Source organism: Ptychodera flava, chromosome 12, assembly GCF_041260155.1.
Source record: "Ptychodera flava strain L36383 chromosome 12, AS_Pfla_20210202, whole genome shotgun sequence".
NCBI lineage: Eukaryota > Metazoa > Hemichordata > Enteropneusta > Ptychoderidae > Ptychodera > Ptychodera flava.
The window spans coordinates 32217632-32242556 of record NC_091939.1 but is presented as its reverse complement, the minus strand read 5'-3'; the positions used below and the strand labels follow the sequence as shown (position 1 = coordinate 32242556).

At 35.3% G+C, this 24925-nt stretch overlaps 1 protein-coding gene across 2 annotated transcripts; it reads left to right on the top strand.

Annotated features, from left to right (window-relative positions):
- The first annotated feature begins 218 nt into the window (after window positions 1-218).
- On the top strand, window positions 219-24460 carry LOC139145647 (flotillin-2-like). 2 transcript variants are annotated; one of them, XM_070716928.1, is made up of 8 exons: window positions 219-425; window positions 16295-16591; window positions 17790-18022; window positions 18650-18769; window positions 19195-19409; window positions 19874-20057; window positions 20371-20517; window positions 21518-24460. In XM_070716928.1, exons 1-8 carry the CDS (start codon window positions 377-379, stop codon window positions 21548-21550), a joined length of 1278 nt encoding a protein of 425 aa, XP_070573029.1. In that variant the 5' UTR covers window positions 219-376; the 3' UTR covers window positions 21551-24460. The 2 variants fall into 2 exon arrangements, with proteins under 2 accessions (XP_070573029.1, XP_070573030.1); XM_070716929.1 differs by lacking the exon at window positions 219-425 and adding an exon at window positions 11024-11194.
- The last annotated feature ends 465 nt before the right edge of the window (window positions 24461-24925 follow it).

Here is a 24925-nt window from a genome sequence, read left to right as displayed (position 1 = left end):
AGTAATCTGCACAGATCGTATCACGAGAGCCATTGACTGCCATCATAGTCAATTTTAAAACATCTGTGATTTTAAAGGTATAATTATAATGAACCGCAAAGTTTGCTGGTGATTGCGAGGACTGCAGGTGACAAAATAAAGGTAAATAGGGCACGAAAAGCGAAAGGGCAAGACGTCTTGAGTGAAAGTCGTCCCCTTTCTTAGGAATGGTATATTCCAATGGAAGATGTGTGTCATGCACGTCACGTGACTCTGTTGCTGTCGGCCATTTTTGTTGTCCTGCATACTGTCGACCTGCGACTCGAAAATTTGCTAAATCCAGGCTTTGCGAACCATATTTTGACGCTATAATCCGTTTTAGCAGGCATTCGATAATATGGGAAACTGTCACACAGTCGGACCCAATGAAGCGCTGGTTGTATCTGGTAAGTGCCCTTGATGACCCCTAATTTGGTTGAAAATTGAGGAGATCTGGTTAATGGATGACAACCCCGCTTTATCGATTAGCTAGCTGGTAATGCGTACTCATCGCGAATATGGAAGGCATTAAGCTGTTGTGAATTCTTGACAGGAACAAATGTAACACTGAGTGTCTTGCAGATTGTGACAAACTATGGAAATAGAACGCTGATACTTTCGAGTTTGATTTCAGCGACTTGCAAGCTGCAAATCGTCCCTTTCCCAAATGTTAGCTTTTATGATCCGAGTAGACAAATATCAGAAATGGAAATCATAACACTTGGTTAGTTCGAATGAATATTCAACTCATTCTCCAACGCTAGCTTCGTATTTCTTACCTGTATAAAAGCTACACTAACACTGCAACTTTTCAGAAAGTGACAATTAAACATTGAGAGACAACTAATATATATACTGTGCACTCACAGTAGTCGTACCCAGTATACTTGTATAGTATACTGGGTGTGTAACAGTTTCTGTTGATAGCTTGCGCATGTTTTGCCACAAACATCAGCCGTTCATGTGTGTGCTCGAGTTTTCTTTGCTCACATTATCAAAACGCAGAAAAAAACCAAAAAAACATTGAGAGTGAAGTGTGGTATCAAATTTGTTTGAGCAAACATACAGTATCTTGCTGGGGCAAACATTGTTGCCTGCTAATTGTGCTGCCAAACACGATCCTTCGAAATAGAGGGACCGTGTGCCGAAAGTATGAATTGACCTAATTCATATTAAATTCAATTCACCATACGTGTAGGTACCCCATATGTTTTTGTACTCTTGAAGTGTGCTTTTGTTGCATCTGAGAACCTTTTTTGCCATGTTATCAGTCTGCATACATGAAATTTTTAAAAAACTGCAGTTGTTGGCTTCATTTATGATGCGCAAGTTCTTTACTCTAGACTCTAGTCAAGACAACAAAATTCTATCAGTTAGATATCTGTCCAGAAACTTATCCTTGAGACCAAGTCTAAATGTGGAATTGTCAAGAAATGAATGTAATTTTAGGCATTTTTCCTTACAACTGGGAGTATAGATGAGTTGGTGTGCTTTGTCTGAATATTGATCTTGTCGATGCTGTTTTCATAAATGGCTTCTTTTAAGAAATATTTTTATTGAATGGCTCTGACTTCACGTGGCCGATCTTTGTAGAATCTAAAACTTGATGAACTGCAGCCTTGGCCAAAATGTTTTAACAATTGTATGATGTTAAAGAAGTATACAGTCCAATAGTTGATTGCTGAAAAGTCTTCCTACAACACAGGGTAATGTATTGTCCCATGACAAGTGTGTTTAGTATTTGGAACAGCAAAGTCATGTGTATAAAATTATTATAGTATGTCGTTACTTTCAATTTCAAGTATGGATAAATGGACAGATATTTTAGGCTGTTACCGTCTGTTTCCATTTAGTTTTGTACTTTTTTATTCCTTACTGCCTTGGTTATGTGTTGTCATATGGAGCACTTTGTCACCACAGCACAACTAGAGGGTCATGTGACCTCAATACAACACTGTGTTCATGTGTCTGTGAGTGTGCATGTAGGTCAAGCTGCCATTGACGCTTGAGCTTGCGCAATGGCTCAGAAGAATATCAGGTTATCAACATTCTGTTAGTAGTAATTTTCGTGAAACAAAACCATACAATTCAGCCACTTTCTGTGTGTGAAAGTATATAATCAGAGTTCATGTCAGAAAGACCACAATAGTACGAAGCACCAGTGAGAAATTGAGTTCAGTAGTGTCACTGGACAATCACTTCGATAGTTTGATCATGTGCTTGGAAGGACTGTGGGTTGGCCAATATCATAATATGCAATGCCTCATTGTTGTACCCATAGTTCAGTGACAAAGTGTAATGAATTTTCATTCTTTGAAAATGTGTGACTTGTCAAGCTTTTAAAGTAAAGACGAATGTATTTGGCAAGTTTGTTTGAGCTATTTTTGTCATCATAGCAAACAATAGGAATGGAATTTCGGTACATAAGCATATGTAGGATTTGCTTATCTTGGCACACAAGGATTTACCTGTCACTTCCATTTTGCTCTGTGTAGGGTTCCATTTTGCTCTGTGTAGGGTTTCTTTTTAAAACAATTACATCATTGCAAAATTTTGCAGTGAAAGGTTGAAATTATGATACAGTCGGACACATTCAGCTATGCATGTACTTCCTGTCCTCAGATTGGGCATGATATTTTCTCTGTTGCTAAGGACTGGCTCATGACATGCTGAGTACATCAAACAGTCAGAGATAAAGCTAGATATTTATAATTTGTCACAGCTACACTGTTATAATGTATTTTCTTTAGTAGTATTAATATTTAACAATAATTTAACAAAAACCTGATGCATTGGCCATTTGACTGCGCAATCTTGTTGTTTGTTTTTGTTGTGTTTTTGATGGGGGTGGGGTGGGGGGTCCTGCTTGTCCTCTTACTCCTTGTACTACAAAGATTCTGACTGTCATTGAATGGACTACCTCGTAGACTCCAACTTTTTGTTGGACCAGACTGATTGATAATATAATTTCCTACATTGTGAATGAGTTTAAAAACTAAAAGTACAGTAGCGTGTAAAGAAGTACAATTATTTTTCAATATTTGTATTTTGAAACTGTTGTCTGATAGTCCTTCATTTATTATCTTATCAAACAATTTTGTGCACCTGACATTCAGATTTTGATATTTTCTTTGTCAGTTCAGTGAGTTGGTCGTAGTGTCTTGTAAATATCCTTTTCTTTGACATATCATCAGAAATGTGAACACAGGTCGAAGTCTAAGCAAATGATCCTGTAGTCATGCCTTTGTATATTTGATTTTGTCAAAGAAGGCAAAATTAAAAATAATTGTTAGTTTGTGGTGAAAATCAGTAGGTGTAGTAAAGTACGACTTTTACACATGTTATTGATACGGGTACATTATTGCAGTTATAAAATCTTGAAGTTAAACATTAATTCCATACTTGTTATTCATTAGATAATACTATAAGAGACTGCGTGAACCCTTGCTCAGGTGACAAGGACATATGGTGGATCTGCACATTATTTTTTAGCAAACAACCTTAAGCTCATCTGCTCATAGTTGCAGTGGATTGTTAGATTGCAGTGTTTCTGGTGGAAAACATGTGTAACTGCTGCAGTGACTGTTGCTGTATTAAGATCTCAGGACCCAATGAAGCCCTAGTTGTTGCAGGTACATCAACTGTACATGTACATTGTGTGTAAAGTTCTTGTCTGTAAAACTGTCTTTCATATTATCATGTAAAATTTTTGCAATTTGTGATCTGATCATTCTGGATGGTACAGCACAACTGCATCAATAATTTTGAATTTACAGACCTTTACTACTTTAATTAAATCTGATAATAGAAGGTAGTGTTAGGATGAGACCATGCCCGTCAGTCACCACGTACAGGTTATGGGTCCATATTCATGAGGTGAGTGTGTGTGTGTCAAGGCCTGTCCACTACAGTACAAAAGCTTTAGGACTGCTATAGTACGTGCGCCAACTCGGCATTTAAAGTACTGTACTGTGGAATGAAGGTTGGATATTTTTCACATGTACAAAATGTAGGTGCGGTCAAAATATAGGCATGTATGTCGTAAAGGAGAAAATAGTCAAAATATGAATTGTTAAGCCAGGACTTCTCGTCAGATTTGTGGTTCAGTTCATATCTGTGTAGCATATCCTATACGTATGTTTAGTTTTCTGTCCAATGTAAATTCAATGATATGTTTTCACAGTTTTTTTTGTTAAATTGTTGCCTTTGCATAAATGAGTATCTTAGCATATCATTAAATGTATTTTGTGTACATGTATATCATTTATGCATACTTGATATTGTAATTAATATATATGATGAGATAGGTTTATTAATGTATTCTCTGTTAAATCTGAATGGACACAAAACATTGTAGAGATCTTTCATGAATGGTGACCAGTTTTCACGAGGACATTCAAAGTTCAACTCATTTGTATAGACATGTGATGTATACAAGTATTTATCCACTCACAAACAGTGTAGTCAGTGCAAAGATACATGTAAAATATAGGTCACGGATGTGGGAAAGATATTCAGTCAGAATCCTAGCTACAGTAGTTCATTATCACATGACCAAAATGTAATAACTGTCTGTATTTGCAATGCATGAAACTCACCATCATTTCTGTCACTCTGCTTCCATGCCCTGATATCAAATGGAAAAATTGAAATAATTTTCCAGTAAGGTTATACTTGATGAGATGTATAATATGAGATTCTTTTACTGTAGTATCACTCGTCCTGTATAGGCTTTTATTCATGATATATAATGGTATTTATTTTTATAAAATGTTGATATTAGGGGTTACATTATCTGTATCATATATGGTAATAACTGTATATATCAGGCCTGCAAAATTTTTACAAAAAATCACCTTTCACAAATAGCTGGTGGAGATAAGTGGATTATGTATATTTTTATCACATTCAATAATTGGAAGGACCTTTTTGTCGTTTTTAATCAATTGTACTGTCTCATATCATAACTGCCATAACTTGTCATTCGAGATGAACAAACTGTTTGCACATTTCTCATTTCCCAATCTCCTTTCGATAAAAGACATGTGAAAATTAGAAATATTTCTCTTGATTTTTTTTGCTGGATGTTTTGTAATTTTGTCTGCAATAAGGAGCTCACACATCACAATATAATGGATAATTGGTGTAAATGGATAAAATATGTAGTAATTGCTAACTTTCAATGATGAGTTTCTATGTCCGTAGGATATGTTCATGTGGTTTGTCAATGCTTGTACTTAAATTAATCATACTCATTTTCATGATAAATACTTTATGATCTATCAGACCCTGCACTCAAAGAGGCGTCCCAGTGTGATGTTGTCAATTCCTAATCTATATCCATAACCAAAGAATAGACATAAAAAATGATTATTTCTGCTCTCAGATGCTAATTGTTTTTTTCCAATAGATGAACAATTTATAATAGTATACCTGGCAAAGTGAATTACAGTGGATTAGTGTTTTAGATGAAGAGAAATATCACAAGGGCATTGTTCTAAAAACCAGATAGTGTCAGGATATTTAGTTATGAGGATTTCGTATGAGCCATCAGGGCCAGTCATGAGTTGTTGGATACGCTCTTTCTGCCATTCATTGGGTATTTAAGGAAACATGAGCTAAACCATTTTGCAAAAAAATGTAGACACTTTGGAGAATAGCAATGACTGTGTGAATTATTGCCACAGCAGTAGTCTGTTTAACAGGCGGATATTAATTGAATCAATGACCTATGTTGTCAAACTAAAGTTATCTGTTGACAGCTTGACTGAACAGCATGCAAGGCACCGTTGGAATAAGCAACAGTATGGTTTGTACACTGACGTTAGATAAAGTGATAAAACAGCTTCACTTCTCAGCAGTGAAGTGTTTAACAGAGGATATAGAATAACTGTGCATAGTCTGGGCCCCCTTTCCTGAAGAGCAGAGTAACCTCAAGGGGCATTTAGAGTTACACTTAAGTTTTATAGTACTGACATGCAGGAAGATGTGAAGAGGTTTGTACTTTTCCTATGCTACCTGATGAGGCTTGACTTTTGCTAGTCTTGCTAAGGCATGGCTGGGAGTCATGCAATTTGCCAGAATTTTGTACATTTGTATATCATAGAACTTTTTTTACAATATTTAGGGTATTCACTTGGCCTGTGTACTGTACGTACAGCACACCACTTGTATTTACAGTGCACATTGAGAGATTAATAAAGGTTAGGAAGATTTCAATTTCCAACAGAGGTGTGGTTTGACAAAAACTTCCGATACAAGCAAACAGTGGATAGTCAGTGATAGCACTGAGGACACCCACTCCCAACTTTCAAAGTCAATTATTCATTCAGTGCATTTATTACTATTTATATTATTAGCTGCTATAGACTGTTATTTACATGTTGCATGCCATTAAGGTAATATGCGCCTCGAAATTGAAAGACTTAAACATTTGCTCAAACTTTCCTCAGGGAATTTTTCAGCCACTCTCTTTCAAAATTGAGAATAAAAATAGGGGGTCACCGTGCAAATTTTGTTACTAGAGAAACAAATTACAATAGATTTACCGATATTTGAAATTCGAAATGGCCACCGTTCCTATTTAAACTCCATCCTTGCACCAAGAGGTTTAATTTACAAAGAGCCCCTTCAAGTGGTTGATCAGAGAAGAATTGTAAAAGTTTGAGAGTCAGAATATCTGTTCCCGAGGCACATATTTACCTTAAATGATTTAAATCTTAGGCTAACCATAAAAGGAAGGAACACAAGAAGCAGCAAGAAACATGATTAATAAGAAATGAAGCCAAAGAAAGAAAGGATAGACTCAAAATAAGGACACATCGGATCTAAAATATGCTGGTGATGAAAAGATTGCTGTCAAATGTAAATTATCATAAATGATTTGTCACTGATCTCTTTTATTTGGCAAAAACCCAATTAAATTGCTAAATAATAGCAGGAATCTAAATGACAATAATAATTGGTAAAGGCAAGGTGATAAACTATGGCAATAGAAGCTTTGCAAGGAGGGGGGGCTCTAAGGGGTAAGTCCAGGCTGGCCCTTTTGCAATCAAAGACAATATTACATGAAAGTAGATGACATATAAAATAATCATTTAAATTATGATTTATATTTAAATTGCATCAGTTTTTATCATGAATTTTGAGTTGTGATGATGAGGGCACCTCTATGAGCATTCTCAAGTGATCTATACTTTAAAGTTATGGCTAGCTTAGAGGAATACTCAAGTCTGATAAATTTTCCATGTACTCGTAACAAAGTTTATTTCAAATTACAAATTTCTGGCAGTATATCAAAAGTATATAAACTTTTCGATATATTTACTTCTGCAGCTGTGTTAAGATTTAATCATTATTAGTGTTTTTGTTAACACTGGTACCCTGGTAAATGTTACCGGGGTTCTGGGTTTCCCTTGGTATATCAATTCAATCAGATAAGGGATCGCAGCAACTTTATGGAGGGTTCTCAAGTTATTTACATTACATCTTAGTGGTAGTAAAGTAGTTTCATGTAGTCAGACAAGTAATGACTCTTACACACTCTATTCAGGTGAGAGTAATGAGAATGGTGAAACAAGCTTTTACAAAGGCACTCAATGAAGTTAATGGGTTTCATGTGTATCCACAGTGTAGTAATTGTTATTTATTGTCCCAGTGCTGGCCGAATGATTGTTGTTCATTTTGTGCAGTATAACAAGACAAAACCAGTTACACAACCCTTTCACAGCAAGTGATGTTACCCGCAATTTTCCTTGATTTGTACACGCTGAAATTGCTCATTGAACTGAAGCAAATTTATTTTGTATACAGATCAGGTTTGGCAATATTTCCAAATTTTGACACAATAGTTTTTGATGATCATGTCTTTCTTACTTCCCACTTTAATTAAATAATGACAAGATCAAGCACTTTTCTATGGAGGAGATAGTACTTTTGTAATTCTGTCAATATATACCTTTGACAACATACACAATATTTTGAAGGAAAATAAGGGAATTTGCTGCACCTGTGTCGGAAAAAAAGGATATTAATATTTGTAGTTGTCTATGACATACTATAGAAAATTTACATGCTAAACAGGTGGGATGATGATGAGACTATCTCAGTTGCTGAGAACTTAACATGAAAGTGTATATTTTGTAGCACCTACAAACTACAGCGTTTAATTCAATTTACTCTTGGGTGTTTAACATGATTGATTATTTAGGAGTGTACTCTGAACAAGTAATGTTGAAATAAAATTGTAAGCTTTAAATTGTTCAAAGATGATTATAATTGAAGGAGCCTTTGGCAAACGATGTCTGAGTGCACAAACCAAGCAGCATTGTGGGTAACCTCACTTACCATACCTTTGGTGGTTCACATGCATTGTATCTGCAAGTAAACATACCAGAACAGACTACAAGTATGGATAGGTATATGTAGAGTGTTAGATAAGAATCATTATGACAGTTGTGTAAACATAGGTGTTATAGGACTGATATCATGAAAGATTTTGATGAGATTATTCTGTGGACAGGCATGATGATGCTATCATACTACATGTAATGCCAACACAAAATAGATCTCAAACTATAAATTTACTGGCGACAACCGCTTGTGCTATTGTGGTCTTTGATGGTCAGTGCAATTTGAACACTTTTGCACTTTCCCTGAAGGCTTTCTTTCTCAGTTGTGGGGGCAGGCGCTAGGCATATTCCATGGCACCCACCACAGTGGCTACATGTACAGTGGTATTTTAGGAGGACTGTCGACAGTCTACCAAATATTACTTCTTTCCAGTGGCACTAATAAGCATAACACCAGGACAAAACCTCCGACAGCGACACTATGCTACCTGATAAAATCACCCTCCAGTTGAGCTAAAGACCTCAAGCATTATGTATTGTAGACACTAGCACACACTATGTGCAATAATTGAATAATCCCTGCAGGACAATACATGCAAAAGAGTGTGTCTAGCATCGAACAGTCCTGCTGAAATCACACCTGGTACATTATACATGTACATGTACATGTACCATAGCTAAACCTCCGGCTAGAACCAGCACCTATGTCGTATTTATTCTAGGCCAAATTGTGTCTTGAAAAATTGTTAATATACGTAAATCCTCAGTTTGAGTCAGCTTGAAGTTTTAGACAAAAAAAATATGCCACATGGATCTGAGCTTTGTTTACAACTGCAGGGAAATTCCCTACTTCATGCCCTTTGAAGTGATATAGTAACCCTGAAACACAAAACCAGGAACGTCGCTGTATATAGCTCTATCAAAAGGATACTGTAGTGTACTTGCTAACAGATGGGATGGCAATCTTTGCATGAAGTATGAAGTACAAACTCTGTATTTCAATTTGCTTTATTCGAAAAATATGATTTGAAGTCAGCTTCAGGTGGCAGTCAACCATTGCGCAATGACAAACATATTATTACACAAAATCTCATCAGCACGACCTGTGCAGCCATTGTTGAACAAAAATTTCCATGACCATCACCCTTATAATCTCATTCTCATGACTGTCTAACATTTTAAGTTGCGGCTAAATCTTGGAAAATTTGACGACGACTTTCTAGCATTTGTAAATGTAACAAACTGCAATATATGCACAAAATTTGACTAGATACATGCATCTGTGCAATAGACTGCATGACAGTGAATCTACAACTTTCTGATTGCAGTGGCATAGATAGCTTTTATATATACCAGTATATATAGATCAACAATTTCCTAGTTTGTACTTTTATGATGTGTAAATATCACTGATGTTGATTTTTATAATATTTAACTAATGTGAACGGAACATTATAGTACACATGCAACAAAATCCCACCCAGTTGAACTGTGTGGAACCATTACAATGTAATAGAAAAGGTACTAGATTCACATGGGAATAGCCATCCATGAGTTCAACATAAATATCATAACGAACATAAATAAATACATAGTTGAACATAAATATCACAACGATTGTTATCTCCATGACTACATAATATTTACAATGGTTCGGTATGATCCAGCCAATATTCACCTTTACGCAAGGTTGTTACTTACATAACACTGACTCTAAAGTGTGTGAGGTTTGTACCCGATTTGAATGTATTCACGAACTGTCCTGAATGGGGAGAGTTTATGTAGGTGTTTTGTGTGGTGAAATAGCAATAAATAGAGGTACATGTGAATATTCTATGTAATTGTCTGTAGAAATTATTTCTGTCATATTTGCCACATTACTGGTATTCCTGGCTTGTAAAGTCCCCACAAACTATATACAAACTGTAAGGGTTTACAAAGTATTTATACATGTACGCTGTGAGAATGTATGACATATGCTATTGATGGCAACAGTTCAGGATACATAGGTTTTTCAATCTCTGTGTGTTGTCACCAAAAGTGTACAAAGGTAGTGTGTGTTTCAACAAGTAATGCCCTTGTTACACATACTTTGGGTTTGACAAGTGTTGTGAAAGGGAAACTTTGTGTAAAACAAAGGTGGTTGGTTCTCACATACACATATACTGTATGCTGACAATGAAATTATCACAAACAAGCCAGAATTCTAGCATTGTTGTAAGCCCATTTGAGTCCTTGATTTGTTCAGGAAAATGCATTTCTCTAATATTTTCCTCATGATCACTGATTGGTCTTTCGTCAATGTTATGTAACTGAAAAGATTATTTTGAAATGCCAACATTGTAATAACTTGCATTACATACTGCATTTGATTGTTATCATGACTGTTCTGGAACTGCACTGTAATGCTTTCTGTTACCTGGTACATTTGGTGACCTGTGGATATTCAACATTATGATGTTAGACAGAAACCTATGATTAAATGAGAAGTTTTTTGATGTCGTTAATGAAAAGGAAAAATGAAATCATAGAGATCCATACTGCTGCATGTTGATAGCGGCAAACCCCAAACATGTAGCTAACAGCTGCCTGTCCTGTGTGAGACAATGGAATGTTCCATTTGCAAAATCAGATTCCTGGCAGGTCATGTGACCATTGGCGTCAGCAAGGTAGCTGTTTTCACAGATCGAAATTCATGGAGGAATATGTGAGTCCTGGTGATGAAAAACGTGGAAATTTCCTAATTTTGTTTTTACACATTTAGCGTGATTTGAATATGGGTAACATCCGACTAGCGGGTCCCAACGAAGCCCTTGTAATTTCTGGTAAGTTGTGTGGCAAGATGTGTGTTGTATTTGGGAAAGTGTTTCAGACAGTGATGGAGAACAGTGGGGGTTTGTATGCTTGTCTGGATGGATCTCAAATGATAAGCTATGATGTTTGAATCATAGCAAAACAACACAAGATCTTCCGGCTAATCTATTGGAAATGATGCACACTCTGCATCAGAAACAATTTTATGAAAACTTCAATGTGCAGTGTTCTTATACTAGTAGAATGGTTTTCTTGTTCAGAAACCGGGCTATTTACTGTTTTTGCGTATTCATGGCTCTACTGAATTTAACCCAAAGTGGTTATCAGAATCACAGTGCTACATAGCATCCCCCTCTACGGACAAAATTACAAATCCAGAGTGTTGGATAATATTTATTGTGGTGATATCTTCAGGAAATTAGATTGTTTTCCTCAATTTTGTTTTTCTCCGTAATGAAAGTACAAAAGATAACAGAATAGATCCCAAATCAATTGTGGATGGATTAAAGTTAGTAACAGCTGTATAGGTTTACATGGAACTGACTTTATCAAATACATTGTGGAAAATTTTCCATAAAATTAAATCCCTTGCAGATTAAAACTGAAAGCATTGCCATGCAACACATCTTGTAAGGTGCAAAAGAAAGTTGACAATTTTCTTTAGTAATAATATGAAAATGGTCATAAATGAGAGCAAAAATTGATCTGAGGAAAGAACTAATAATAGTTAACATTCTGTGTGTAGACATGAAAGGTGAAATCATGTGCTACAGAAATCCCGCACTTGAGAATTGTAAGCATACTTGAATAACCATTACGCACATTGATAAATTGTTTCCCGTGAACATTTTGAAAGCATGAAGTCAATCTTTCTTCGAAGGTAAAACTCAAGTAAGATATTGGTATAAATAAATTTGTACTTATGTCTGATAAAAGTAATCTGATATATTTTGACCAAATCAAATGCAATTATTGTTATCAAACCCAAGAGATAGATTAATTTCAATATATAGCAAACCCTAGCGGTATATTTTGATCACTAAAAGTGAGGTCAGAGGCTAAACGCATCCACAGAAAGATTGTTGACCTTATAATGATGAGGTCATTTTGACCTGTAATCTCTCTCAGATGTGTTGTGGAGAGGTTCCTTGACAGCGTTCTTTTTCATTACTGTTGAACAGTTACACATCATTTCTACAGGAGCCATCTCATTAGCTCATTGAAGATTTCTATTTGGCTCTACTTCTGTAAATAATTCTGGTTGTGCTTTGCCAGGCTGTTGTTTGTGTGACATCACCGAGGCCTGTTATTGATTTCAACCATCCAACCATGAACTGTTTTTGTTCATTCACAAGCAAAGCTTATGAGATTAAAAAACAAATTCAAAACAACTTACTTTGAATGATTTCACGCATTCCAAATTGACTTCTTCACTTCAGTGAGTGTTCTTTGACTCCATTTTGAACATGTCAATCAAAAGAAAGGCTATCATCTTCTTGAAAAAAATGTGAGTACTCTCAGTGTAGAGCACTGACATATTTGGAAAATAGATATGTTGACAAATGCTTTCTAGACACCATTTCCCACTTTATCTGTCAGCAACATGGTACTGGAAAGAAACATTATTCATAATTTATTTTTTTTATGCTACAGCAGAGTTATCGGCAGAAAGCAGTAATGATAAATGCACATATGTATCATCCCATTTGTTGTTGTATCGCTTCATAGGAAGTACGTGTACATCTAATAAAATGTTATGAGAATACTAAACGTAATTTATGAAATCTTATCAGCCTATATGACTGTAATTGAGATGTCTGTTTTAGTGATATGAGCAGGGGACAGTCGGTTGTGGTAGCTATAAAAAGGTTTTGTTATGATTTGGGGTCACCCAGGGTAATGACTAGCTTCACAGTAAACACTGCAGGACAATCGGTTAAAGTGACACCTATCTGTGTTCCTGACCCATACCCATGTAATTCCTCAGAACCGATTTGATATAATTTTAAGGCAAGTTTGAATTTTTACCCGTTGTTAATGAATAGAAATTGCATCATGGTATGGGGCAGCTACATGTATTTTTTGAACTTGGGTCATCTGTGATCAGGCTTGCTTTCCATCAACCACTAGTATTATATGTGGATTTATTTTAGAAATTCAACATCAAGTTGCAAAGAAAAATCAGTTGATGAGATTATGAATGGTTATTGATCATCATCAATTTATTGAATTATTTGATAATTTTAGTTTTGAAGTTGAATCAGTGACAAAGATCAGTGCTGTAGTAAACTTTATGTGCTGTAATTTTTCCCACCAAAATTTTAGTGCAAAATTTTACAAATTTTTATGAAGTTTTCTATAAATTATTTGATAATTTTGGACCAAATGGGCATCTCTTTTCACTGGCTACAGTTTTTGATCAAAATTTTAGGAAAAATCTGAGAAAATAATTGTCTGCATCTGAAAAAAATATTGTCTGGAGTATTTTATAGAGCCAATAAAAATTGACTTCGGCACTCAAAGGGTAAGTGTCATGTTGTCTTACAGCTTTATTGTCACTGTGGTGGGCATGAACCCAGGATGACCCTACCTCCAACTGATAGCACTGTAAAGATACATATTCGTAGCCATCATTTTGGGTCAGTGTAATTGTGGTTCTTTTCATAACTTTGTGTGTCAATCAAAGTTTCATGTAAGTATATGATAGAGTGGCATTTGGCTGGTTGCTTAGATTTCTTTCAGTGTCTGTAGTACAACAAGGGATTTACAGAATAAATGATAATGCCTTCATCATAGTGATCAGTGAAAGTAATCATGGATGCCTGCATCATGCCATATATAATGTCATTATCAAGGAAATATGACAAGATCCATTGTATGTATTTGTAAATTAACATAAGAAGTACTGTAATAGATTTGTGCTATGATCATTTAGATTGGGAAACTGCACTTTAATAGCTGAAGAATCTCATCAGATTTAAATAGGTGATATTTTGAATGGACATGCCTCATAGAAACTAACCCATCCTGTTTTCATAAAATGCTTATTTTAACAAGAAGCTCATCAAATAATATTTGATATTTTGAAGGGACATAAACTTACTCATCAAATGTTGTTTTTAATATCCATGAAATTACGTTTTTCATAAATGCTTATTTTCAAAATGTTCAGTTGATGTATTAGATCTACAGACTACATGTTGGTCTCATTTTGTTAAACAATTTCATATTAGAGATCCAATTTTTTAAGCAAACTGTATTTGATTATGTTTTTGGTAGCGCTTAATAAACATACACCTTCCTCATTGATTGGTATATTTCAAATAAAATTATTATTAAATATCGTTTTACCGTAAATGTACAAGTTCCCTGATTGAATAAAAGTTGATTTTCATATAGACAGTCATATTTCATCACTTACTAGAAAAATAGTCTAAAAAATATCAGAAATATATATCCATTATAGTTTGTTTGTCTAACATAGAGGTACTATTATATGTCATCCTGTTAAAGCAATTTGTTTTTAACATGTGAAAGTGATGTTATTTATGATTGCTTTATAGGTTCAAAGACTGCTTCTGAATCAATAGACAGCTGTACTGTACACTTGACAAATTATTGAACCAGTAAACTTCACTCAGTTCAGTGCAATATTATTATACTCACATATCATAGATAACCCTACAACTTAATATGGTCACAGGGTGTCAATCCATTCAAACTCTAATGGAGCAGCAAATCACTGTAATTGAAAGTCGTGTCAGGACATTCATGTCAGATATTATGCGATAGTTTTTTTATGTGTAATTTAATAGGCTGATCAATGTTTTTAATACCACTCTGAATATAAGCGAAGTATTTCCACAGGAAGTTTTTAACATTTGATACTTTATATCTACAAAGTCTGTCAGTGTGGAATACATGTTGTCCATATCCTGGTATCCTTATGAACAATGAAGGGAAATGTCAGATCTGTATTATTTTGTGGTGGATGTATAATTCTATTTAATGATAAAGAGAGATAAGACGGAAATTTTGATGGAATCACTATCTGTTGTTTTGGAAATAATTATTTTACTTTTCTAATGTGAGGTTAGTTCCAAAACAACATACTATAAAACCAATCTTTTACCTGGCATCTTTTTAAATAGAATTTAGATAAATCTGTCAATTTGCTAATTCATAATACCACTAAATCTTTCCTTATATTTACTATGGTTAGGATGTCTTTCGTTAGCTAAATTAAAAACCTGCTGATCGCAATGAAAATCAAAAAACACTAAAAAAGCATGCAGCTCAAATTCAAAGTGCTGTACAGTATTGTGTTACTAGCTGTTACATCAAAGCAGTATCAGATTGTGTACACTGACAAGTACTGACTTGATCAAGAATTCCATGCATAACTCTGAGTCTTCACAGGACTGTTAGTACTCAGAAGTACTGTCATTCATTCTGCTGTATTGTATAAGCCAAGAAAGTAAAAAAAGATTCATTTCAGACTATGGCATTATCGAATAAGTATAAAACTATAAATAATTTTATCAACAATTTTTTCTGCCGTGATTAAATGCCTTTTTGTTAAAAGCTATTAAAAAAAACTATGAACTTTAAACTTTCATAATCTCAATGATAGCAATGTGCGCATGAGTCAAATAGTTCTTCATCTGAATGATAACTACACACACTCAGTCTTGAATGGGGGAAATGAATGTCATCAAAATTTTAAAAGTGAAATACTACTTGTTTTAGTTACGTGTAATGAATAAGATCTCAAACGATCCTTATGTGATTCTTTTTACATTTTTCTTCATGTTTGATATCACTGTATCTCTATAATAATGAACAAGTGAAGTTTGAGCCTTCATGACGTATGTAAACTTAGCGTACAGTTTAAAGGAAGGTCATATATGGTGTACGTAAACACTTTAATGATGGCTTCAATGAAGTTTGTGTTTGATATTGATATTTGTGTTTTAATAATCCATTGTCCCATGTATGTGTTTTAATAATCCATTGTCCCATGTATTAATCTTGCTTAGCAAGTATGTCAGAGTTTCAACCAGTGTTTTTGCCTGTCAGACTGACATATGATGTTGTGTTTCATTGAATAGGTGGTTGTTGTGGTGCCACTTCAAAGAAGACTGTCATAGGAGGCTGGGCATGGGCATGGTGTCTTGTCACAGATGTACAGCGGCTCAGCCTGGAGGTGATGACATTGAACCCAACATGCGAGAGTGTGGAGACCTCAGAGGGTGTACCGCTGACTGTCACGGGCGTCGCACAGGTCAAAGTCATGACGGAACCAGAATTGCTTTCCACAGCCTGTGAACAGTTCCTTGGCAAGTCAGAACAACACATACAGAGTGTCATCCTGCAGACTATGGAAGGTCATCTCAGAGCCATTCTTGGTAAGGTGCCTTACATGTATGTTGTCTGTGGAAAGACTCTGGATTGCATATTGAGAATTTCATATTGAATGGTAAATCAGCATTGGTAACTAACCATTACATCAGTATTTAGCTCATCACATGGAGCATACATGTATTTATCCCAAAAAGGAGACAATAGCAACATTCAAATCTAAACTCTGTGCATTAACATCTAAGATGTACATACTAGTATACTATCACTACATTATAATGTTTTGAAGGATGGGAAAAATTTATCAAGAAAGTTATGTATTCCAAGACCATTAATTGTTCATGTTCCAGTGAAGTTTAAATATTATACAACTTGTCATAAAGTACCATTAGTGAATCATAAGTATAGATTTTAAGCCTTCTCATAGCAACCAAAATTTGAGCATAGATTCAAATGTGAGCATTCTTATAGTAACATCCTGAAGTAGCAGACAGTCTATATTCAAATATTCCTTTGTTTATCACTTCAATTTGCCTATTAGTCACAAGTCATAAATCTGTCACTGGTTTTGTTGTCAGTATGAGAACCTGCAGTAGATATAGATTGTGAGCTCCTGTATTTAGACCAAATACAATTATATGACTAAAATCATTTGTCTGTGTATGGCTAATACGTTCATTACCCAGTCAAATGTTGTAAGAAAGACCTGTATCAAGACTTGTGCTAAGACTAGTACATGTATCTTTGCCAGTCTGTGGAAAACCTTTTCATTATCAACATAGAAATATGAATGAAAATTTGAAATACTGTGAGACATATTTTACTGAGAATTAAAAGAAAAATTTGTACAGCCTGGAATACATAAGGGTGAATGAGACTTTGAACCAAGATCTGTTATTTTTAAGTAACAAGTGTTGAAAGGAAAAAGGTAAGGGTGCCTTGAATAAAATTCTTTTGTTTGCCATCCTTGAAGTTTCCTCATCTGCCAGATAAAAAACAAAGAAAAATTAATTTTTCCAATGTATTTATTTGGAAAGAAATGACTATTTGTGATTTGTAATACCATAAACAATGTATTTGTTTTGCATATGTTTATAAAAGGTGCCATACAGTGCTGAAACTATGTTGCATGAAACCATAGACAGTAGAAGCGAGAAGACAAACAGTTTGCTACTAAATCCCCTGTGTGTGTATTCTAAGTAAATTATCATGTCTCTAATATTGCTGTTTCTTCTCTGTCACCAGGAACACTAACAGTAGAAGCCATCTACCAAGACAGAGACCAGTTTGCATCACTTGTACGTGAAGTAGCATCTCCTGATGTAGGTCGTATGGGAATTGAAATTCTCAGTTTTACCATCAAAGACGTCTTTGATAAGGTAGATTACCTAGATTCTCTCGGCAAAGCCCAGACTGCTGTTGTCAAGAGAGATGCTGATATTGGTGTCGCTGAGGCCAACAGAGATGCTGGAATCAAGGTCAGTGTGAGGGAGATGATCCCAAAAATCCTTTATTCTCTGAAAAACAACTTTCTTCTTTTTTGTTATCATTTCTACATGTCCACTTCAAACAGGTTCTTCAATGCAGAATCCAGTTGTGGCCACATTTGGTTGTGTTGTTTAGACTATACAAACAAAAGAAAGTTTGAGTTAGACTCTCAACAAGAGTAGCTTTCATTGCGGTAGAAAATGCTTCCAAAATGATACACAGCTCTTTTCCCTAGCAGTGACAATGTCAGCATATTCACAACCTCCACATTAAAATAACACTTGTATCTGATGAATTAAATAAATTTGCACTAAAGAGTGTTTGAAAGATGTTTAGACTTCCTGGGGAAAGTTTTTACAACAAGGTTTTCCTCTAGTTCCAATAACAGTATAACCACCTTGAATGGATCATCCAGTTACGTTTGCCACAGATAATTTGCCTTAGGCACAATGATGCCGATATTTAATTTTATTTTGACCTGATAAAAGATCTTGATGCAAGACTTTAGTTCTGTAGAAATAAAGGTGTTATGTCACAGTTTCAGAAGCTTGATCATTGTTTTGATTCTAACAGTTTGATACAATAACTTCACAAAACTTTTTTTGTGTTGTGTTCAGGAATCAGAGTATCAGAGACAGATGATGGATGAGAAATTTGATGCAGACACCAAGATTGCGGACTCTCAGAGAATGTATGAACTACAGAAAGCTGGCTTTGAAAAGGAGGTCAATGCCAAGGTGGGTTAATTACAAAGCATGTGCGATAGTGCTAGCTGCTAAATCAGTATGGTTAACTTAGATTTTCTATCATTCATAGATTTCGAAATAATTGTACAACGATAGTGTTAAATATTTAAGTGTACTCCAGGATGGATTGAGAAATTGTCATCAATACATTTCTAATGTCCACTACCTGGTTTCAAAAATTAGCCACAGTTTGTTACAAAGTTGTGCAAACTTACGAATTAGTGATCTTAGACATCTTGTATACAGTGTTCAAGCATGTTTTGGTAGCAGAAGTTACACTTTTCTGTTTTGTTTGCTGCCAGCCAAGGACCAGATGAATTTAGAACTTTGAAAGTTTTCAAAGCTTGAAAATGCAACGACTGTATCCATTGCCACAGAGCAAATCATGACATCTCTTTCAATTTTCAACCAAACAGAAAGCCATTGCCGAATTGGCCTATGAGCTGCAAGCTGCCAAGGTCAGGCAGAAGATCCGTAATGAAGAAATTGAAATTGAAGTTGTAGAACGACGAAAACTGATCGACATTGAAAAGAAGGAAATTGCCCGTAAGGAGAAGGAATTGATTGCCACTGTAAAGAGACCAGCCGAGGCTGAATCCTTCAAGATGGAGACACTGGCTGATGGTAAAAGGTAATGAAAATGGTTTAGTGTTAGATCCCCAGCTACTCTGACATCAGTTCTCTTGTACTAGGCTGAAAAACACTGTGAAATGTATATGTATTTTGTACATTTCAATATATTTCAAGTTTCATACATCCTTTTTAGCACTGTCTATACCTAATTTGCTGTACTGTGCTCTTTCTGTTGACTTGAAAATTAATCATGTATAAGAGATTTCAAATACATCATGTACATGTACTGTAATGTGACCGTCAAATTTTCAAGTTCGTTAAGTAGCTGTATGTGACGTTGAAACTTCATATTCACCATTTTAACATTTTTGAAGGTCAAATTTCAAACTAACTGTAGTTGTCAAATTTTAAATGTAAACCATATTATCTCATGTATGGAAGCCAAACTTTCAAACTTTCCACATCTGTAGAGGCACAATGAGTAATTTACAAAATGATACGTATGTTGCTGGTCTATTTCAGAACACAGACCATTTTGGGTGCATCAGCAGAGGCTGAGAAGATCAAGGGCATTGGAGGTGCTGAAGCCTTTGCCATTGAGGCTACTGGCAAAGCAGAGGCTGAGAGAATGAGAATGAAGGCAGCAGCTTACAAACAGTATGGCAATGCTGCCATGATGAGTCTTGTACTGGAAGCAATGCCAAAGGTAATGTATGGTGCCGTGTAAGACAGGCATACTGTATGATGGACAAGTCTATGGTGTGTGGTGTGCATGGGAGTAAGTGCATGTGTGTAGAAGCGCAAAGTATTTTCGTTGTGTGTGAATTATCCTATTTATGAGACTATTGGTGACAGTGTCAGTGTATTTGAGTGCATTTGTTGACTATTCATGGCTCTATCTATGGTCCAGCAATATTTTAGGTTCTTTTGGTATATGGTGTGCGCAAGCTTGTGGTGAAATCTCACTCCAGATTTGATAAACTTTTATTACCTGGTATTGTGTGTTTTAACTCCAACAGATCGCAGCTGAGGTGTCTGCTCCATTGGCCAAGACAGATGAGATTGTTTTGCTTGGTGGTGATAACAGAACAACGGAGGAAGTGACCAAGTTAGTTGGACAGTTGCCACCTGCTGTACAGGCATTGACTGGTGTAGATCTCTCTCAGGTCAGTAGTTTTCTCTCTCTGTTTTACTCCACTTTCATTATTTTATTCATTTCACCTTAACAAAGCAATTCTTGTTGTCTACCACACCACTGTTCCACAGTCATACAGCAGTGGAATTTTTTTCATGTTTTTACTAATTTGTGTTAGTCATTTACCATAAAGGGATCGACATAGTAGAGCAAGTTTAACCCTTTGGGTACTGTAATTTTCTCACCAAAATTTTTTTGCAACACAAACCAAGTTTTATGAATTTTTCTGTTATTCGTTTGATAATTTTGGACCAAAGTGACAGGAGATTTTATGTCCTACAGTTTTTGATCAAAATTGTTTCGAAAAATTTTTCACCTGAAAAAAATTGTCAGGGTTATATTTCTTAAAGGTGACAAAAACTGACTTTTGCGCTCAAAGGGTTGATTGATAGTGACATGCTTAGGCTAGAAAGAACCACAAGGAAACCTCAGTAGACTATCATATCAGCATTAGTCTGTGATACCATACCTATTTCCTGTCACACCAATAATGCTTATATCTACAGTACTTTGGCTTTACTAGGCATCTTTTCAAAGAGTTCTGTCAAAAAATTTCATAGGTATTTTTATCGAAGTACAGAAAGTTAAACAAGAAATTCATGGTGTTACTGTCAGAAGAGATTTCTTAGTATCATTGTAGTGTACAAATTTATTAGCACATGCACGATGACACACTATGCTTGTAATATCAGAATGTTTCTTTTCCGTCATGAAGTGAAGATCCGTCCCAAATCCTTCTATCTTCTACCTTTTCAGTATCTCATATAAAACAAAAAACGAACCTTTTGCCAAATAAACATTCCTCTAGAGGAAAGAAATCCATGCAAGTTCCCCATGGATATTCGATATTTGTGTCTCAAGTAGTTATTAAACTTTCAAAGCTATCAAGCTCACAAAATTATCCTAGAAGGTTACATTTCTCTCTTGCAGACTTTTTCACCAACAAGTGATTTTCTCTTTCTGCATAACAGGTCTTGAAGAAAGTGCCTGGTGCCAAAGCTTGATTGAAACAAGATTCTTCTCAAAACACGAAGAGGACGCCAGTTTTCTCTGCTGTATATTTTAACACAACAGTCTTTCTTATACTGATAACTCTTATTTATTTACAACAGCTTGTCAGCAATTTTGAGTATTTCCCGCAAGTCCTGAAAGTTCAAAGGTCAAGGACAGACATTCAGTGTGATTGCATCCTCCCGTTTAGAGTCATAGCTGTATTCTAACTGTTCTGTTCACTTTAAACTTTTCTCTCTTTTTCCTGATTGAAGTAATGCTTTCAAAGTTGTTTGATTAGGCCTTACTTTCCTTGTAATCGCAGCATGCTGGGTAGCAAAATTTTCCTTATTTCTGGGGTTTTTGGTCTTGATTTTGCCGATATGCATGTGTTTCTATATTAATTCTTATCAAAATGTGCTGACAAGCTGCATACTTTAGTCATCAGGGTTTGAATATTAGCCATACACCGGTTTCCTTTATACCTGGGCCTAGGGTAGAGATAGTCGCTGCAGATTTTAGACAGAATGAACAAAAATACTATGATAGCCAGTCTGTTGTTTCTAGTGTGCAGTATGTTGTATGCAGTGCTACACTAGTTACTGTGGACACCTCTGTTGTCCAGACTCCTGCCAATATTCACGTCAATATATCACAAAAGGCTGACTCATACATGTTCACCTGGTAGAAGTGTTTTGGTGTAAATGTGTGTGATCCGTATTGCTTCAAAATAGAAAAGGATTCGTCTTGCTTTTGAGTGCAGAGGTTTAAAAATTTGCATCTTTTTATTTCAATCTCATTATTGCTATTTCAATCCTTTATGTGCTTATATAACACTACCATGGTGTTAGGTTTGTGGTCTCACAGTTAGTCTGTGTAAACGCCATGAACCCTCTGTCAAGCAAGTTTATTATCTGCAGTTCCATGGTATTGGTTCAAACACTGCTGTTCCGTTGTGTATCTGAATTTCATTCCATCAAATAGATCAAGTAGATAACTCGAACTTTGAAGGAATTGTTTGTGGAATGACTTTGAGACACAAGGGTACTGAGCAAATTTCAGTCAAGAATTCTTTCCACAGTTTATACTGACATGTTTAAATATACTGTATATAGTAAATTAATACTAGTTATTATGGCTTTTGCCCCATGCACCAAAAAAAAATCTCTTTCTTTGCTGTAAAGTTATCCCAGAATTTTTTCCTAGATGGGGGTTTCTTGCCCAATATATCTCTCAAACTCATCATGGAAAGCCAGAAATGAGAGTGGAAAATCAGCCGCAGATACCCAGGAACAAATTTTGATGGGGAAGACAAGCATAAAACTTCTCTTTGTCTCAGGTTTTAATTCACTGTAAGCATCTTCATGTATTTCAGCTTATTTAGACTTAGAGGGCGCCCTTCATGCATAATTTCTTTGCTAAGATGACATGATGGATGGTCAGAAATTTACCACTCTGTGCTGTCTCATTATCACTACACTGTAATATGTTGCAACAGAAAACTCTGCCAAAATCAAGTAAGAAAATTACCGTCTTCTGATTCTGATATCGAAATGACCAAGCTTCTGGTAGATGCAGTCTTTGCAAAATACTAAAACAATTGGGTATTTTTTGGCTTAATTGATGCAAACACCAATTTAAGCCGTACAGCCAGTATTTGAGTATTGTAATTGTATTTCTTCCATGTACTTAATGGAAATCTCTTTGTATGTAACCTAATGGGCTGAATTTCACGTCTTGTGTCAATATAAGTGTAGGACAATTGTGCCATCATGCTACCAGTTTTGTAGATTACAGATAGCATTTTATGAGAAAGCACACCTAATCAGAGGGGAACTTCATCAGTAGTGGTGTTACTGTCAAATACATTGTAAAGTAAAAACCCACCATTCTATTTTGGATAGACTAACTATACTGTCTATACCTGCAGCACAGTACGCATTGTTTTGTGCCATATTGAAACTGACCAAAATAATAAATACACCTGGCAGTAGAAAAGAAATTGGAAAAGTGTCCCAAAAAAGGAAAAAAGAACAAAAATATGAATATTGACTCAGTTATTGAAGTATCTTATTCTTAGATACTTTGTCAAGTAGTATAATTTTTTTGTATTGTATAATGAATTCAGAAATGAATTAAGTGGTTGTTCATTTGAAGATTTTAAAGACAATTTTGCTCTTTTATACTAATAGCATTTATTTGTAAGATAAGTATAGCACTTTGGTCACACAACTTTTAAATTTAGGAGGAATAAGACAATGTAAAATGTTCATATCATTCATTCTTAAAAGTGGTTGAAAAGCTAAATTACAAGAATGTTGTACTGTTTACGTGTGTGACTTTTGTTGTAAGATAGATTTCAAAATCGAACAACATTTCCCGAGTCAGGTTTAAAAATCAAACCTTCACTTAACAAATGCAGTGAAAGTTTCAACTTTAAAGAGAAATGCTATATTAAAAGTTCTCTCTTCAATTCCAGTGAGCCAAATAATGCTTTGTACACAATTTTTCAACTGTTTATACTGTGTGTGAAGTTTGTGGTAGCTTTAGAAACATTTCTAATTGTGTAGATAGTGATATTGTGTGTTGATTAGTAGTGATGTAAGAGGCTGCATGGCTTGACCATTTCTCCATACACACCCAACATCTCTTTCCAATGCAGACACCCCTTTTGTGTATTTGGAATGATCCCCTTGTATTCATGTGGACTATTCCATTGATACAGGCATGCATAATCAAGGGGTGACATGTAAAAATTATTCAGTAGGGTAATACATTGCATCCCAATAGTCTAACAACATGCATTTTAAAACTTCTTAGTTTTAATCATTCTCTTACAATGTTGATTTTTACTCTGTATTCTTGTATATCATAGTCAGTAATGCCATTGTTATTTATAGTGCAATAAACTATTTCAGTATCAAGTTTTGGTGAATTTGTCATCTGTGTGTCAATCTCCAACACCCCATATCCCAGACAACTTCTACCCAAGACAATATCAATGTGCTGGGTTTGAAGTTCAATATTCCAAGAACCACATGATAGTCAGATTTTCACCAGTACAAGTCACTTGTCCTGAATTTCTGTAAGTTTATTAAACTTTCTCCTCCAGTGAATTTAGTAGGCAGCTGAAATTACACTGTGATTGTACAAACTATCTGGAGACAGTACTTTAAAGACCACATCTAAAAGAGGAAAAATAATACTGGGGCAATTCTTTGTACTGCAAATCCAGGAAATTCCAAAACTTCAAGGAAAACCTTTCAACCGTCATTTGACACCCAAGACTCCACAAACAATTTCGCACTGGACCGTGGAAAATGAAGGAAAATTTACAGTGCCCATTCATGTGCTCAACGACAGGCGCCTCACATATTTTTGTCAACTTT

Excerpts from the sequence above, each read along its gene's own strand:
- LOC139145647 (XM_070716928.1), top strand. The coding sequence starts at position 377 with ATGGGAAACTGTCACACAGTCGGACCCAATGAAGCGCTGGTTGTATCT. Across the intron at positions 18,023-18,649 it reads ACAGAGATGCTGGAATCAAG|GAATCAGAGTATCAGAGACA; the intron begins GTCAGTGTGAGG and ends TGTTGTGTTCAG. Across the intron at positions 19,410-19,873 it reads ACACTGGCTGATGGTAAAAG|AACACAGACCATTTTGGGTG; the intron begins GTAATGAAAATG and ends GGTCTATTTCAG.